Source organism: Tamandua tetradactyla, chromosome 2, assembly GCF_023851605.1.
Source record: "Tamandua tetradactyla isolate mTamTet1 chromosome 2, mTamTet1.pri, whole genome shotgun sequence".
NCBI lineage: Eukaryota > Metazoa > Chordata > Mammalia > Pilosa > Myrmecophagidae > Tamandua > Tamandua tetradactyla.
In genome coordinates this window covers 56,330,101-56,343,494 of record NC_135328.1, presented here as the reverse complement: position 1 = coordinate 56,343,494, position 13,394 = coordinate 56,330,101, and the positions used below count along the sequence as shown (strand labels likewise).

Here is a 13,394-nt window from a genome sequence, read left to right as displayed (position 1 = left end):
TAGGGGAGAGAACCCTCTGTCTCCATTTCTTACAACTCTGTTTCCCTTTCTCACTTATTATGTATCTGTGTCTCTTGAGACTACTTTTCAGTCTCAGTATCCACTTCAGTCTGTTTTCATCCCCTTCTGCTTCTCTTCCTCTCTCCTTCTCCCCTCCACCTTGAGCCATCCCATTTTGGATTAGTAGTCCTGGGGAGTTTTGACGATTTCTTGCGGGGTCAGGCACTGAGCAGTCTGGGAGTGGGTGACAGAAGTCAAAGCAGCACTGAGGACATGTTCTGTGGGCAACATTTATCATTATGAAACCTGGGCTGCATGTTTGCCTCTCTGAGTTCTTCCAGCTCAACACCCTGAGGGTTAGAGAGATAGGGGTTGTGAGGACTGTTTTACAGGTCACAACAGCCAGCCCCTCGGAGAGTTCACAGCTGGGCCGGGAGCTCTAGGAGTCCTGGTCCTGGGCCATTTCCTCTCCTGTAGTCTTTCATGCATCTCATTCTGGTTGTCCTGGGACAGTAATGCCCTATAAAGTCAGAGATTTGAGTTGCACGATGTCATGTTCCTGTAGCCAGTGTAGTCTCTTGGAGCTCTGCGTGCTTCATTTCCTGTCCCTTGACCAAATTTTCAGATCAGTCTCTAGCTGGTGGGGAAATCCCTCCCTGCCCCCCACCCCCGCCCCAAGGAGGAGGCCACTGGAGGTTCCCAGCAACCCGCTGTGCCAGGAGCTCCCACCCTCAGCCCAAGTACGTCACCTCCTGCCAAGGTGTGTGCTCATCCACCCACAGAGGGCCACCCCAGGACCCAGGCAGGCCAGGAATGGTGACGTCAGTGTTCAGAAATGATCAGGGAGCTGGCCTGGCCACACCCTCTCCAAATCCTCCCTGGGCTCTAAATATAGACCACAATAGACAAATAGTGTAACCTCCGCCTGACCAGCAAAAGGTGAATGAGTTTCCAACAAGCCTTGCCTGCACTTCCTTACTCACCCATCTGCTCCGTCTGTGGCTTTGGCCAAGCCCATGTCAGAAGGGGTGATTGCCAAGTGTTTTGTAGTCCAGACTTCACTTTGGGCCCAGTTCTCAGTCTGAGCACCATTTGTCCCGCAGACATCCTCAGAGCTACTATCCCAGGCTTAAACCCATTCCTTGGGAGCCCTGGGCAAAGGCAAGGGCTGGGTCCTGAGTTGACTATTAATTCAAACAGCATTTTTTTTTTTTTTTTTTTTTTTTTTTTTTTTTTTTAAAGAGAGAGGGAGGAAAGGAAGGAAAGACAGAGAAGGAAGGAAGGGAGGAAGAAAGGGAAACGTTTTTAAACATTTTCTTGTTTTATTACACTTTGTCTGTTTGCTTGTTTTCCACATGGGCTGGGGCCGGGAACCGAACCGGGGTCCTCCGGCACGGCAGGCAAGCACTCCTGCCCGCTGAGCCACCGCGGCCCGCCCTCAAACAGCATTTTTGATGTACAAATTTAAAAGATGTTTTTGCATGGGGAGGAACACGGGAGTGTCATTGCTACAGGGTGCTGAAAATAGATTAATTAATATTTTAAAATTTTGACTTATGTGTGAGACTGGAGCAAAAGATGTTTGTTTGGTACAGGGTTTGTATTTTGACTGGTGTGTTTTCTAGTATAACTTATGTGGACAGCTTGATTGAGCACTGTAAGTGCATGGAACCTTAAGTAGGACATGAAATTTTGTTGATTTGTCTGGGGTGGTGCCCCGATGGATCCCGGAGTGATTTGAGCAGTGAATAAAAAAGTGTTTGCAGGGTCCCCTTCGGGGAATGGTGAGGGGGGTGGGAATTTGGCTTCCCCAGGTTGAGTTCTTGATATTCTCACAGGCAGTGCAGACAACCAAAGCTATGGGCTGAGCCCCTGGTCTTGGGGTTTGTTCATATGAAACTTAACCCCACGGAAGATAGATCAAGCCTAATTAAAATTAGGCCTGGGAGTCACCCCCAGGAGAACCTCTTTTGTTGCTCAGATGTGGCCTCTTTCTCCAGCCAACACAACAGGCAAACTCATCACCCTCCCCCTGTCTGTGTGGGACGTGGCTCCCAGGGGTGTGGACCTTCCTGGTGGCATGGGATGGAGATCCTGGAGTGAGCTGAAACTTGGCATCAAGGAATTGAGAAAAACCCTAGAATGAACTGAGACTCAGCATCAGGGGATTGGGAGAACTTTCTTGACCAAGTGGGGGAGGAGTGAAGTGGGACAAAGCAAGGTGTCAGTGGCTGGGAGTTTCCAAGCAGAGTCGAGGGGTTATCCTGGAGATTGTTCTTGTGCATTAAATGGACATCACCTTGTTGGTCAGGGTGTGGTGGGGAGGCTGGAGGGAGCTGCCTGGGGATGTGGAGCTGTGTTCCAGTGGCCATGTTTCTTGAGGATGATTGTGTAGTGGTGTGGCTTTCACGGTGTGACTATGTGATTGTGGGGGCCTTGTGTCTGGTGCTCCTTTTGTCTGCCTTGTCAGCGGATGAGTGGAACATGTGGAGTAAGGATGAATGGTGGGGGGAACAAGTGTTAAAATAAATTTGGATTGGGGTGCTGGTGATCGGTGAGGGGGAGGGGTGGGGGGTATGGTATGTATGAATTTTTTTCTGCTCTCTTTTTGTTTCTTTTTCTGGGTAGTTGCGGATGTTCCAGGAGGTGATCATGGTGGCGGGTATGCAGCTGTGTGGTGATGTGGATTACTGATTGTGTGAAACGGAATGATTAAAAGTTGGAATGTTTGCATTTGTTTGGTGTTATTTTTTTGGTATTAAAAAAAAAATTAATTAATAAAAAAACCCAGCATTTTTGAATCACCTATTATCTACCCAGCAAAGGGACGAGGGGAAGATACAAAGTTCCACTTAGGCAGAAGGGGCAGCATGAGCAAAGGCCCAGAGTGGGGATGGCTTGGAGCTCTGGGGAACTCCAGCAATGCTGCATGAACCTCGAGCTGGGTGTGATGAGAAGAGCCTTGAGGTATAAACTAGGATCACCCCAGGAAATTGGTCTTTTGCTTGAGGGCAGTGGGGGGCCATTGAAGGATCAAGCCCTTTCTTACTGCTGCGTTTCTAGGGGACCAGGACTGGGATAGGGGCGGGAAGAGGAGGGACCACAGAGGTTTGGTGTGCACAAACCTTTCCCCTAAGTAGGAGGTGGCTGCTCAGGGGTGCCTCTCACAGCCAGGGGGTGATGAGAACTATGAGGTGCCAGTAGAGTCCATGGCAAACCCGCAAGCTCATGCCCTATCTAACGTGGGCAGCTGCTGCTGAGCTATATAGCCCAGGCTCTTATGGCGTTCGGGAATGGCTAGGTCATTCGGGTGTGGCTAGGTCATCTAAATTTACAGGAGAATCCGGAAACGTGGATTTTTATATGAAATCATCTGACTTTTTACTGTTGGCTCGAAAATTTAAAAACATTCTGCAAGCCAAACTAAACACATGTATGGGCTAGATTTGCCTGGCTTTCATCCCCTGGCTATCAGTTTGCAACCTGCCCTGTAACATGCTTTTGTGAAGAACATCCTGTGTGTGGAACCGTCTTTGTGACTCCCAAGGAAGGGCAGATGCATCCCCAGGGAGAGGCACTCTGTCCCCTTTGTCTCCTCCAAACTGCTAGCTGTATGTCAGGGTGTGATTGGATTTGGACTCAGTTTTTGGCGAGAATGGATGGCAGCGTTCTTCCATCAGGTGACACGTACTGACCTCTGACCATGTCCCCTCATTTTGACTGGTCTTGCCAGTGGCAGGGTATCTACCCCAGAGCTTGTAGGGGGATCATGAGGTAAGGTACATGAAGGCTCAGGAGAGAGCCTGGTAAATCACAGCCCCTTGCTGACAGTGTTGGGGAGAGGCAACATACACCAGGCTGTGAGTGTTCTGTGGAGGTGCTTTACATGTGTTATCTCATTAGTTCTCATTATTGTTCCCACTTTACAAAGGAGAAAACTATGACTTGGAGGTGAGGTGACTTGCCTGGGGGATCAGTGAGAAAGGGGAGGAGTTGAGACTCAAACTTAGGCATTAGAAAGCCAGAACCTACCCTCCATGCTACACTGCCACCCTGGGAACTGACAGTGGCGGGTGCAGCTGCAACTGTGAGCAGGCTTGCAGAAGGGAAGCCCCAAAGGGGAGGAACAAGGCAGGAAGGAGACACTGGTAAAGGCAAACAGTTAGTGACCAGAGGTCTGGTTTAGTAATAGATGGGACCCCCTGCCTTGCTTAGATGATGTCCAAGTGGTCAGATAGGGTGTAGCCAGGGCATCTGTGTTGGTAGGGGGACGTAATGATGATTTATCCCCCACTCCATCTCTCCCCAGCCTCCTTGGGGCTGACTCCAACCCCACCCAGTTATCTCTAAACCTTCAAGGCCAGAGAGGCAGTAGATGTTGGGATTACTCCTCTGTGCCCTTTTGACTGACTTGGCCTCTGTGTACCCCTTTGCCAACTGTAAAATGTGCATGAGCTTGCTTCTCAGACCCTTCCTTTGGAGAAAGGGATAAAGAGAGCAGAGAAAGGAGGTAAACCAGGCAGCTTCCATTCTCTCAGCACCACTTTTGAATTTCCCGAGGCACTGAAAGCTTGGCCTTGGAAGGAGGAGCTGGAGGATGTCAAGGAGGCAGAGGAGCAGTCCACGGCACCCCTTTGCTGCCCTTTGGGGGCCTTCCTCCTCTAAATGTGCAGCCCCAGCCGCCTTGCTCTCCAGGGCGGCAGGACACAGACTTCTACCAGACGGCCTCCCAGGGACTTGTGCCCCAAGCCAACTCTCCCTGTCTTGTCTTTATGATATGTTTCTCATTATAAAAATATTTATTTTAGAAAAATTAGAAGATTCAAAAAAGTACAAAGAAAAATAAAATGTAAACCACCAACCAGAGCAGAAATAAGCACCATTATCTTTTGGAAGTAGATCTTCTAGTCTTAGGCATATATGTAGTAACTAGTCTTAAAAGCATATTCTGTATCTCGTCTTTCTCTCTTCACAACTCAATCAGAGCATTTTCCTGCATAACGAAAGAGTGTGTTGCTCCTGTGGCATGTAATGGCACTTAAGGTCCTATCTTTTGGGCATTTGATTTATTCTGTTTTACAGTATTGCAATTGACGCTTCTATATACATCCTTATTTAGAAACCCTGTCCACATCTCTGCTTATTTCTTCAGGATGGATTCCTAAGAGTGGGATTATCAGATCAGAAGACATGAGCATTTTTAATACTTTGAACTGCCAAATCATTTTCTTTTCTCCCTGTCTTTATCAAGGCCTTGCCTCAGGCCCAGGCAGAAAACTGCCCTGTGTGTGCTCATGTTGCCAGGGTGGGTGCACAAGTGGATGGGGCTTCCTGGGGCCCTGTGACCAGGAACATCTGCAGTTCAGCACATAGTCCGTGCACAAGATATGCTTGTGGATTATGGAGTCTGGTCCTGCCCCTCATTTTACAGATGGGGAAACTGAAGCCCAAGCGATAAGGGACCGGTTCTCGGGCAGGTTGGTGGCATTAGCAATTGCTGATCTCTGAGGGCTAAGGGCTGAGGCTTAGGCAGCCTCCAGGAGTGGGATAAGTGTGTGGAAGTGGCCCATTCATTCATCCATTCTATAGATATCCTTAAAGCAGCTCTCTTAGCCCTGCTGTTAACTTCCAGACTCCTTCCTCCTCTCCTCACTGACTTCTGGAAAGAGTAACTGAAGCTCCCTAGCCCTGCTTCCTCTCGCCCCTCAGCACCCTCATTACCACCCTCACCATGCCCTGAGAGGATGGGTGCTAAAGTCACCATGGGCTCCAGCTGACCAGGGCCAGGTGGTCTGCCTGGTGTTTGCCCCTCTTGATCCCTCCCTCCTCCTTGAATCTCTGTAGACCCCAAGCCCCAGTGACTTCCGGTCTCCCCCCACTTCTCCAACTATTCCCCTCCTCTGCCTCCTTTCTGCCTGCATCTACTTCTCAGGGTGGCTGTAGGGCTAAAAGGAGAGATGGAGCCAGTAAAGTCCCTGACGGGTAGCTGCGCCCTCCCTGAACCATAACTCACTACCAAACACAAAACCCGGCAGGCAGAACTTCCACATGCACATGTGTGCCGCACGTCCGGCCGCCGTTCCGGTGCCAGGAGCACATAACCAGGTGCGGGCACCCGTAGGTGCCCGACGTCACTTACCCCATGATCCTCTCAGCCCTTGCCGAGGAAGTTATTTCCTTACTCATATTTCCCCGATGAAGAAACTGGTTCAGAGAGGTTACGCAACTTGTACAACGCCACAGAGCTAGGGAGGAGATGGACTGGAATTCGGGAAGTCTGGCTGACTCCAGGGCCTGGCGCCAGCTGCAGCTTTACCGCAGATCAACGTATGCACAACCCATACCTACCGCAAACACACTGCCCAGCTCGGACAGGCAGGCGAGGTACCTAACAACAGTACCCACAGCCCCTCCGTAGAACTACTGCTCCGTAGGGGCACACAGAGCTAACATGCTCGCACATGCAGTGACACACACACACACACACGTGCTGCTCTCATCACACACACACACACACACAGAGCTAACATGCTCGCACATGCAGTGACACATACACACACACACACACACACACACACACACACACACACACACACACGTGCTGCTCTCATCCCTGGCCCCGCCTTCCACCACCCCAGCACTGTCTGGCCTTCAGAGCCCGCCCCTCTGCTTCAGCCCCTCCTCTCTTCCGCGGTCCCGCCCTCTCCCCCTCCCCCCCATCCTCTCCCCACGGCCCCGTCCTGGCCCCGCCTCCGCCGTGGCCCCGCCCCCGGCCTGACCTCAGCGGCGGCCGGGCGGCGGGCTCAGAGCGCAGGCAGCGCGGAGCCGCGCGGGCCGCGCCGCCGCCCCCGCTTCGCGCCCGGGCCGGCCTCTGCGCCCGCGCGGTCCGGGGCCCAGCGCCCCGGCGGACCGCCCGCGCCGCTGCGAGCGGTCCATGGTGCAGCGCATGTGGGCCGAGGCGGCCGGGCCTACGGGCGGCGCCGAGCCGCTGTTTCCGGGCTCCCGGCGGAGCCGCAGCGTGTGGGACGCCGTGCGCTTGGAGGTGGGCGTCCCGGACAGCTGCGCGGTGGTGCTGCACAGCTTTACTCAGCTCGACCCGGACCTTCCGCGTCTGGAGGTGGGTGACCCAGGGCGGGCCCGAGCCCACCCCCCTGCGGGGTCATGTCCCGAGCGACCCACGGGCAGCGCGAGGCGGGCCCGGGCGAGGAGTGAATGGGGACCTGCCCTGCTTTGTGGGTTACCTCCACAGAAATCCCGCTCCTTGCTCCGACCCCAAGGCAGCGAGGTAGGCCGGAGGGCAGACAGCAAACCTGGTCCAACAGGTTAGGGACTAGAGCTGGGGTTATGTCCCCTCGTCAGTTTCGTACCGCTGCGTGTCCTCACAGAGCCCAGGCGTGCTAGCCTGAGCCCCCGCAGCCTTGGCTAGATGGTTTCCCGAGAAGGGTGATTTCCCTGCTGGTCTGTGAACTTCCAGCAGCAGGGAATGGCTCTTATTTCGCCTCCTTTGCCAGGCGAGACCCAGCATCTGGCGCTGATAGGCTTCACGATGACGGTGGGAAACAATTGGTTTTCTAGGATGGCACAATCCTAGAATGCTCAGAGGCAGTTGGGGTCATAGTGGGTCTGATGACCAGAAAGACATCAGGGCTGCTTAGAGGAAGGGGCGGGGGACTCCAAGATGTGGGATCAGATGTCCAGATGGTAAGGGGACAAGGGCCTCTCAGGCCCAAGGGGTGATTCACTTCTGCTTGATTGGAAAATGTGCCAATTTGCCTGCATATGTAAGGATTTGGGAGGATTCAGACAAGAGAGCTAGTGTGTATATGATTGTCACGGATTGGGGTCGGTAACTGAGTGAGGCCTGGGACTCTTTTGTTTACAAGCCACCCAGGAAAGGGGATCCCAGTGGGTCATGAGGTGGTGACCTCTGCCTCCCCCCTTTTGTGCAGCATGTGAGGCAGGGAAGTGCCCTCTAGCCCACTCCGCCCCGGCATGGACCTGTACAAGAGGGACTGACTGAGGCCAGCCCCTGGGTAGGGGCCTTAGGGCGGGGCAAAGCTCCTGGGGGCTGAAACCTTAACTGTGGACTTCCTGACCCTGCAGGTGGTTAGGAACGTCCTCACTCTCCCCCTACCCCCACTCCCATGCTCCCCTAGCTCCTTTATCACTTTTAAGCTAAGGTACATTGTAATTACCCCTTTAGGCAACCTGGATATAGTGCTTCTACTTGCCTCCTTAGATGTATTTTTGCAGAAGGGTAAAACGTGTTTCCCTGCTCAGCTTAGGGAGCTGGCAGGGGTGGAAAGAGCTCTTGATGGAGGAACCTTGGGATTAGGAGACTCTCTCCTCCTGGACTTGGCAGGTGGCAGGGCCAGACAGGTCCTCACTGGCCCTCCCACTCCAGTCCCTCATCTCCCAGAGCTCTCCTCATTGGCAGCTAGAGCAGGACCCCCAGGAGGGTGGGGGTGGGAGGCCTGACACCAGCCCTGCATTCATCTGGCTTCCATTATGTCTGGCAGCGACTCGGGCTTTGTGTGCTGGGAGGGTCTGGTCTGAACTCTCCCAGGGGCCGGGCAGGTTCCTGACCAGGGTGGGACTCTGCTGCTTCTCTTTCTTTTGCTCACTTTGTCCATCTGCATCCCTGAGAAACCCAAGGGAAAGGCAGATCTGAGCTCCATTCCTTCCTGGGGTTCTGCCTTCTGTCTTTCTGCTGTTCTCCCTCATCCGGCCTTAGCGCTGGGATCCAGGCCGTGGCCACTGTTTAGAAAGGGGAAGCTTCTGGCTGGAGCAGGAAAACCAGGGTCCTGGCAGGAGAGGAGGCCACTGCCGGAAACTAAACACAATGACCATTTACCGTGGGCCCACGGGAGGGGGCGGGGAAGTCACTGTCCCTCCTGCCAACAGCAACCCCTCCCCCCTCCCCCCATCCCGGAGCTGATTTCCTGGTCGCTGTAGTCTGCCAGAGCAGAAGCGGCCCTGTTTGCGGTCCCTGTCCTGTCTGGGGAAAAAACAGGCAGTTTTTGCCTTCTATCCCCATCCTCATTTCCCTGCCAAGCCTCCACCCAGTCCTTCTGTCTTTGGGCTACTGGATGTCTTCGCACCTCTGGGCATCAGTTCTTCATCTCAATTCTAAGCCAAGGCACCACAGACTGAGCTCAACATGCACGGCTCTCTGCTTTCTGGAGGTGACCTAGTCCATGCCCCTAATCCAAGCAGGCTCCTGCCTTGGGTGAGCAAAAGGAGTTCTCAAGTTTGTAGCACTTGCTGGCTGCAGGCACTACCAACTCATTCCATCTCACTTAGACCAACCCAGTCAAGTAGCTGTCAGCCCTACTTTGTTGGAAACTGGGAGTAATAGAGGCAAAGTTCCCACACTAAAGAGGTAATACAGTCAGGATTTGAGCCTGGACTATGTTCTTTGTTGGGTACCTACTGTGAGCAAGAACCTGCAGGGATCAGGAAAGAATAAGGCAGAGCTCACTATGAAGGGCATTATAAATGTGAGGGGAAGACTGGAGCTGCGGGGAAGACCGTAGAGCTGCAGGAAAACCAAGCCGAGGTATTCTGTAAATGCTGTGGGTCAGGTACGTAGTAGGGATGTTTACAGTCCAAAGAAAAGCACGTGTGCTTCCAGCAAGCGGATGTTGAGGAGAGCTTCCAGGAGAAGGCAGGCCTACAGCTGAACCCAAAAAAGGTTTAAACCAAAGGTTTGAAATAATAGCTGATATGATGCAGCACTTTGTAGGCAATCCTGTTCTAAGAATTTGCGTGCATTTACTTATAATTTGCAGCCTTTTGAGGTCAGTACTATTAATAGTCCATTTAGCAGATGAAACAACTGAGGCACAAGAACTTAATTAGATTACACTGAGTCGCCCAGCTCATAAATGGCAGAGGTGGGATTACAACCCAGGCAGTGTTACCGCAATGCCTGCGCACAATCTGTGGATGAATTGGGAATGAGGACTCTTCTGTTTTTCAGAATGGAGATGCACAGAACAGAGTCTCCCCCCAGCCACCCAGCCCCCATGCCAGTTGCCTGGTCTCTTGACCTCACTGCGTACAAGGTCTTCAGTTTAACTCCCAGAGCTCATTACCCATTGTTCACTAGAGGTCCAAGAGTGGTGGCCAGAGTGCTCTGTTTCTGCAACTGTATTTAAGTTTTTAATCTTTGAAGTGGGCCTCCTGGCCAATTCCAGGAGCTGCATGACCCATTGAGATCAGGCAGGGGCTGGCTGTTGACCACTGGCCCCTATGTCCCCTCGGACTTCTCCCTTCAGTTACTCCTCTAAGGCCTCTGGAGATGAGGGGGGTGGGGGCTAAGCTGGCTGCTACTGGGTCTTCATTTCTGGGGATAACAGGAACCTCCAGGTGTGGGACACTTGGGCATGCTGACCTGTTTCCTGGGAGTGGGTGGTAGGGGACCAACGCTGGGAGATGCTGGACTGACTTATCATGGGCTAAACTGGGCTCTGAGCCTCACTCAGCCTGGAGGTCAGACAGTTCTAGGCCCTGACTCTGGGAACTCTTGCATCTGCTCAGCCTGGCCCTGCTGCTGGTGAGGATTTGGGGTCGATTTAACACTGGCTCTTGGCAAGCTCTGAAGGAGCAAATAGGGGTGCTTTCAGGAGGCTGCCTTCAGGTCGTCAGAAGACTGGTTTCCAGGGGCTGCTGGCTGGCCGCCCAGACAGCTCCCACAGCATAACTGCTGTGGTGTGGCCACCCTTTTTGGGGGCCCACCCTCTGGCGTCACAGGTCCAGAAACACCGTGTCCCAGACGCACAGCTCCAGCCAATCTGATTCTGCAAAGACAGAAATTAGAACTAGGAGCCTAGTGCAGGAGTTGACTGTGAGAAGCAGAAATATTGAGCAGAACTTCTCAGCTGGCACATGGGCTGGGGAGTGAGGGACATTATAGCCAAAATGTTGCTTGGTGAGCACGGCAGAAGGCCTGGGAGTGAGGGATTGTATGTGAAGAGTTAAAGGCATTTTCCTCTCCTCTGTAGGGAACCATATGATGCTTGCATCACTTTCTCTATGTTGACATCCCAAGGCATATATAGAACAGAGAGGTGGTGTCTTATGTGGGCTGGAATGCCAGCTTAGCCCCTTTTCAACCTTAGACCTGCTTCAGCTCTCGGAGCCTCAGCTTCCTCATCTGTAAAATGGACAAGCTAGTAGTTCCTCCTCTTAGGGTTCTGGTGAGGACTGAGTGAAACAAGCAGCAGGACAAGCAGTCTGCACAGTGCCTGGTACAGTCAGAGCCAGACAGGTGGTGACTGCCGTGGTCGTGTTTTCTCACTAGGTACCAGTGGCCTTGACAGTTGGTTACTTTTTCAGCACTGGCGGGAAGAGTGGCAGGCCAAGCCTTGGGAGTGTCTGATACTCTGGGCTTGTGGGGCTCTTAGCTCCCTGGCTGGGGCACACATCAGCGCAAGGCTTCCCAGGGCCTTGTAGCTGTCCTCAGAGCCCATGGGCACCGTGCCCATCCTGGAGCCCCTTAGGTGCCTTGCATACAACTTTTTCCCTAGCAGAGGCATGCGGTTGTTAGAGACCTGGGTTCTGGCTCAGCCCAGCCATCTACCACCTTGCTGTGTGGCCTGAGGAAGCCGCTTCCCTTCTCTGGCCTCTCTTCTTTACCAGTGTGATGATGCGTTGGGCTCTGAGTATGAAGACAACAGCCATCTGTAGAGCAAGGCAGGAGCCAGACAACAGTGTGGAGTCCCGGGCCTGGGTTCAAATTCCCGTACTGCCTGCCGCTTCCAGGCTCCATGACCTGGGAGAGTTCCCCAGCCAGTCATTTCCTCATCTGTCTGGATTAATTGGGATGAGTGTATGAAGGACTTGGCACCCAGGAAGTGTCTGCCGCATTCTGAATGCAGGTGGGTGGTTGTGTTAGTGTTGGTTCTGGACCTTCAGTCAGCCCCTCCCTGGATCCTCTCAGGACCGGGCCACTCCTCCTCCTTGGTTGTTACCTATAGCTCCCTCCCATACCTGGGCCCACCTGGGCCCCATGCTGTCCCGATGGTCAGAATCTGGTCATGAACAGGCCCAACAGATCATGAACAGGTGGTAGAGGGGACTGGCAGTGGGCAAAGAGGAGGGGATGGCTCTCTCTCACTTAATTGATCAGGGTTTTTTCCTCCTCCTTAAATGCTGAGATGACAAATGACTAGGCTCAGGCTGGCAGGAAAGATTCCTGTGGGGCATGGGTTGGTTTCTTTGTGGACTCAGCATAGCCTGATCCCTAATCTCCAGAATCTCCAATTTCTGGGGTCACCAAACACTGTGGTTTCCCTGCTTGTGCCTCTCCCAGCCAGGACTGCTTCTGTGGGCTGTGGGGCCTGGGAACCAGAAGTGCGGTCCACCTCCATCCAGGACTGGACCTCATGTCCCAACTGGGGTCTTGTCCATACGCTCGGGCTCAGGGGCTTGGGGGGACACACCCTCGGGCAGGGCCATGGTATGTCCCAGGATGAATGCAGACTCAAGGCATCTTAATTCTTGCCCTTGGTGGGCCTAAGGCTGGCTGTTTCTCCAGGATCGTGATCTAAGGGAAGAATCGGAAATTGGACTTCGGAAGTTCTGGGTTCTGGGCTCAGCTTGGACACCCTCTCCTTGATCTGCCCCCAGGCCTCAATCTCTGCCTGTATAAAATGGAGAGGGTGGGCACATCAGCAGGGTTTAAATTAAACTGTGTTCTGGGTGCCTATTCAGATAGCCCTCTCTGTTTCATCTTTTGGCCTCGGTACTTGAGCAAAAGCCTAAAAAGTCAGAGAACTGCAGGGCTAACTGCTCACCTGCAGTGGTTTAGAATTAGGGTAGCTCTCCTCCAGGTGCCAGGGTTTTTTCCTTCAGTGTTTATCGGGTCTGTTTGGGGCTGGGGTGGGTCTGGCATTACACAGCACCACCACCACCACTGTGAGATCCCATTCGCTGGGTGCTTTTGTGTGCGGGGCCGTGCTAGATGTGCTCCTCACATTACCTCTTGACCCCACAGAGAGCTGTGGCTCTTCTGTCCATTGCTCAGACGAGAGGCCCAGCTCGGGGTACAGCGTTGCTGAGAAGCAGATCCTTCCCTGGAGGAGGGAGCTGTGAGGTCTGGTAGGCCTGGGGAAGGACCTCATATGGCCAGAGCTGCTGGGTGCTGGGGGTTGCAGGGTGAGTATCCCAGGGTAAACTCTGGGTGGCCTGGGCATCATATCTGCAGGGTACGTCCAGGTCCCTGCACCGGTGAGGTCATGCACACGGAGGCTTGTGATTTGAACCACTTGCTCCAGCCTCTCCACGTGCCAGCCCTGGACGGGCCCAGATGGTTTGGGGACTACAGTGGAGGCTCAAACCCTTCTCCTCCCTCTGCTTCAGGCCAGGGCCGGGTGTCTTTAGGTGTAGCC

The 13,394-nt window shown here is 53.4% G+C and overlaps 1 protein-coding gene across 7 annotated transcripts in view; it reads left to right on the top strand.

The window, feature by feature from the left end:
* Window positions 1-13,394, top strand: part of RALGDS (ral guanine nucleotide dissociation stimulator) — a 49,923-nt gene that overhangs the window by 19,076 nt on the left and 17,453 nt on the right. For 4 of the 7 annotated variants that reach the window (XM_077147535.1, XM_077147547.1, XM_077147539.1 and 1 more), the window contains exon 1: window positions 6,935-7,117. The exons of 2 other annotated variants lie outside the window; for them this stretch is intronic. In XM_077147535.1, coding sequence (XP_077003650.1) covers window positions 6,935-7,117 — 183 coding nt within the window. Of the gene's footprint in view, window positions 1-6,934; window positions 7,118-7,149; window positions 11,883-13,394 lie in introns of those variants that run through there. One more of the 7 variants, XM_077147550.1, reaches the window with a different exon arrangement.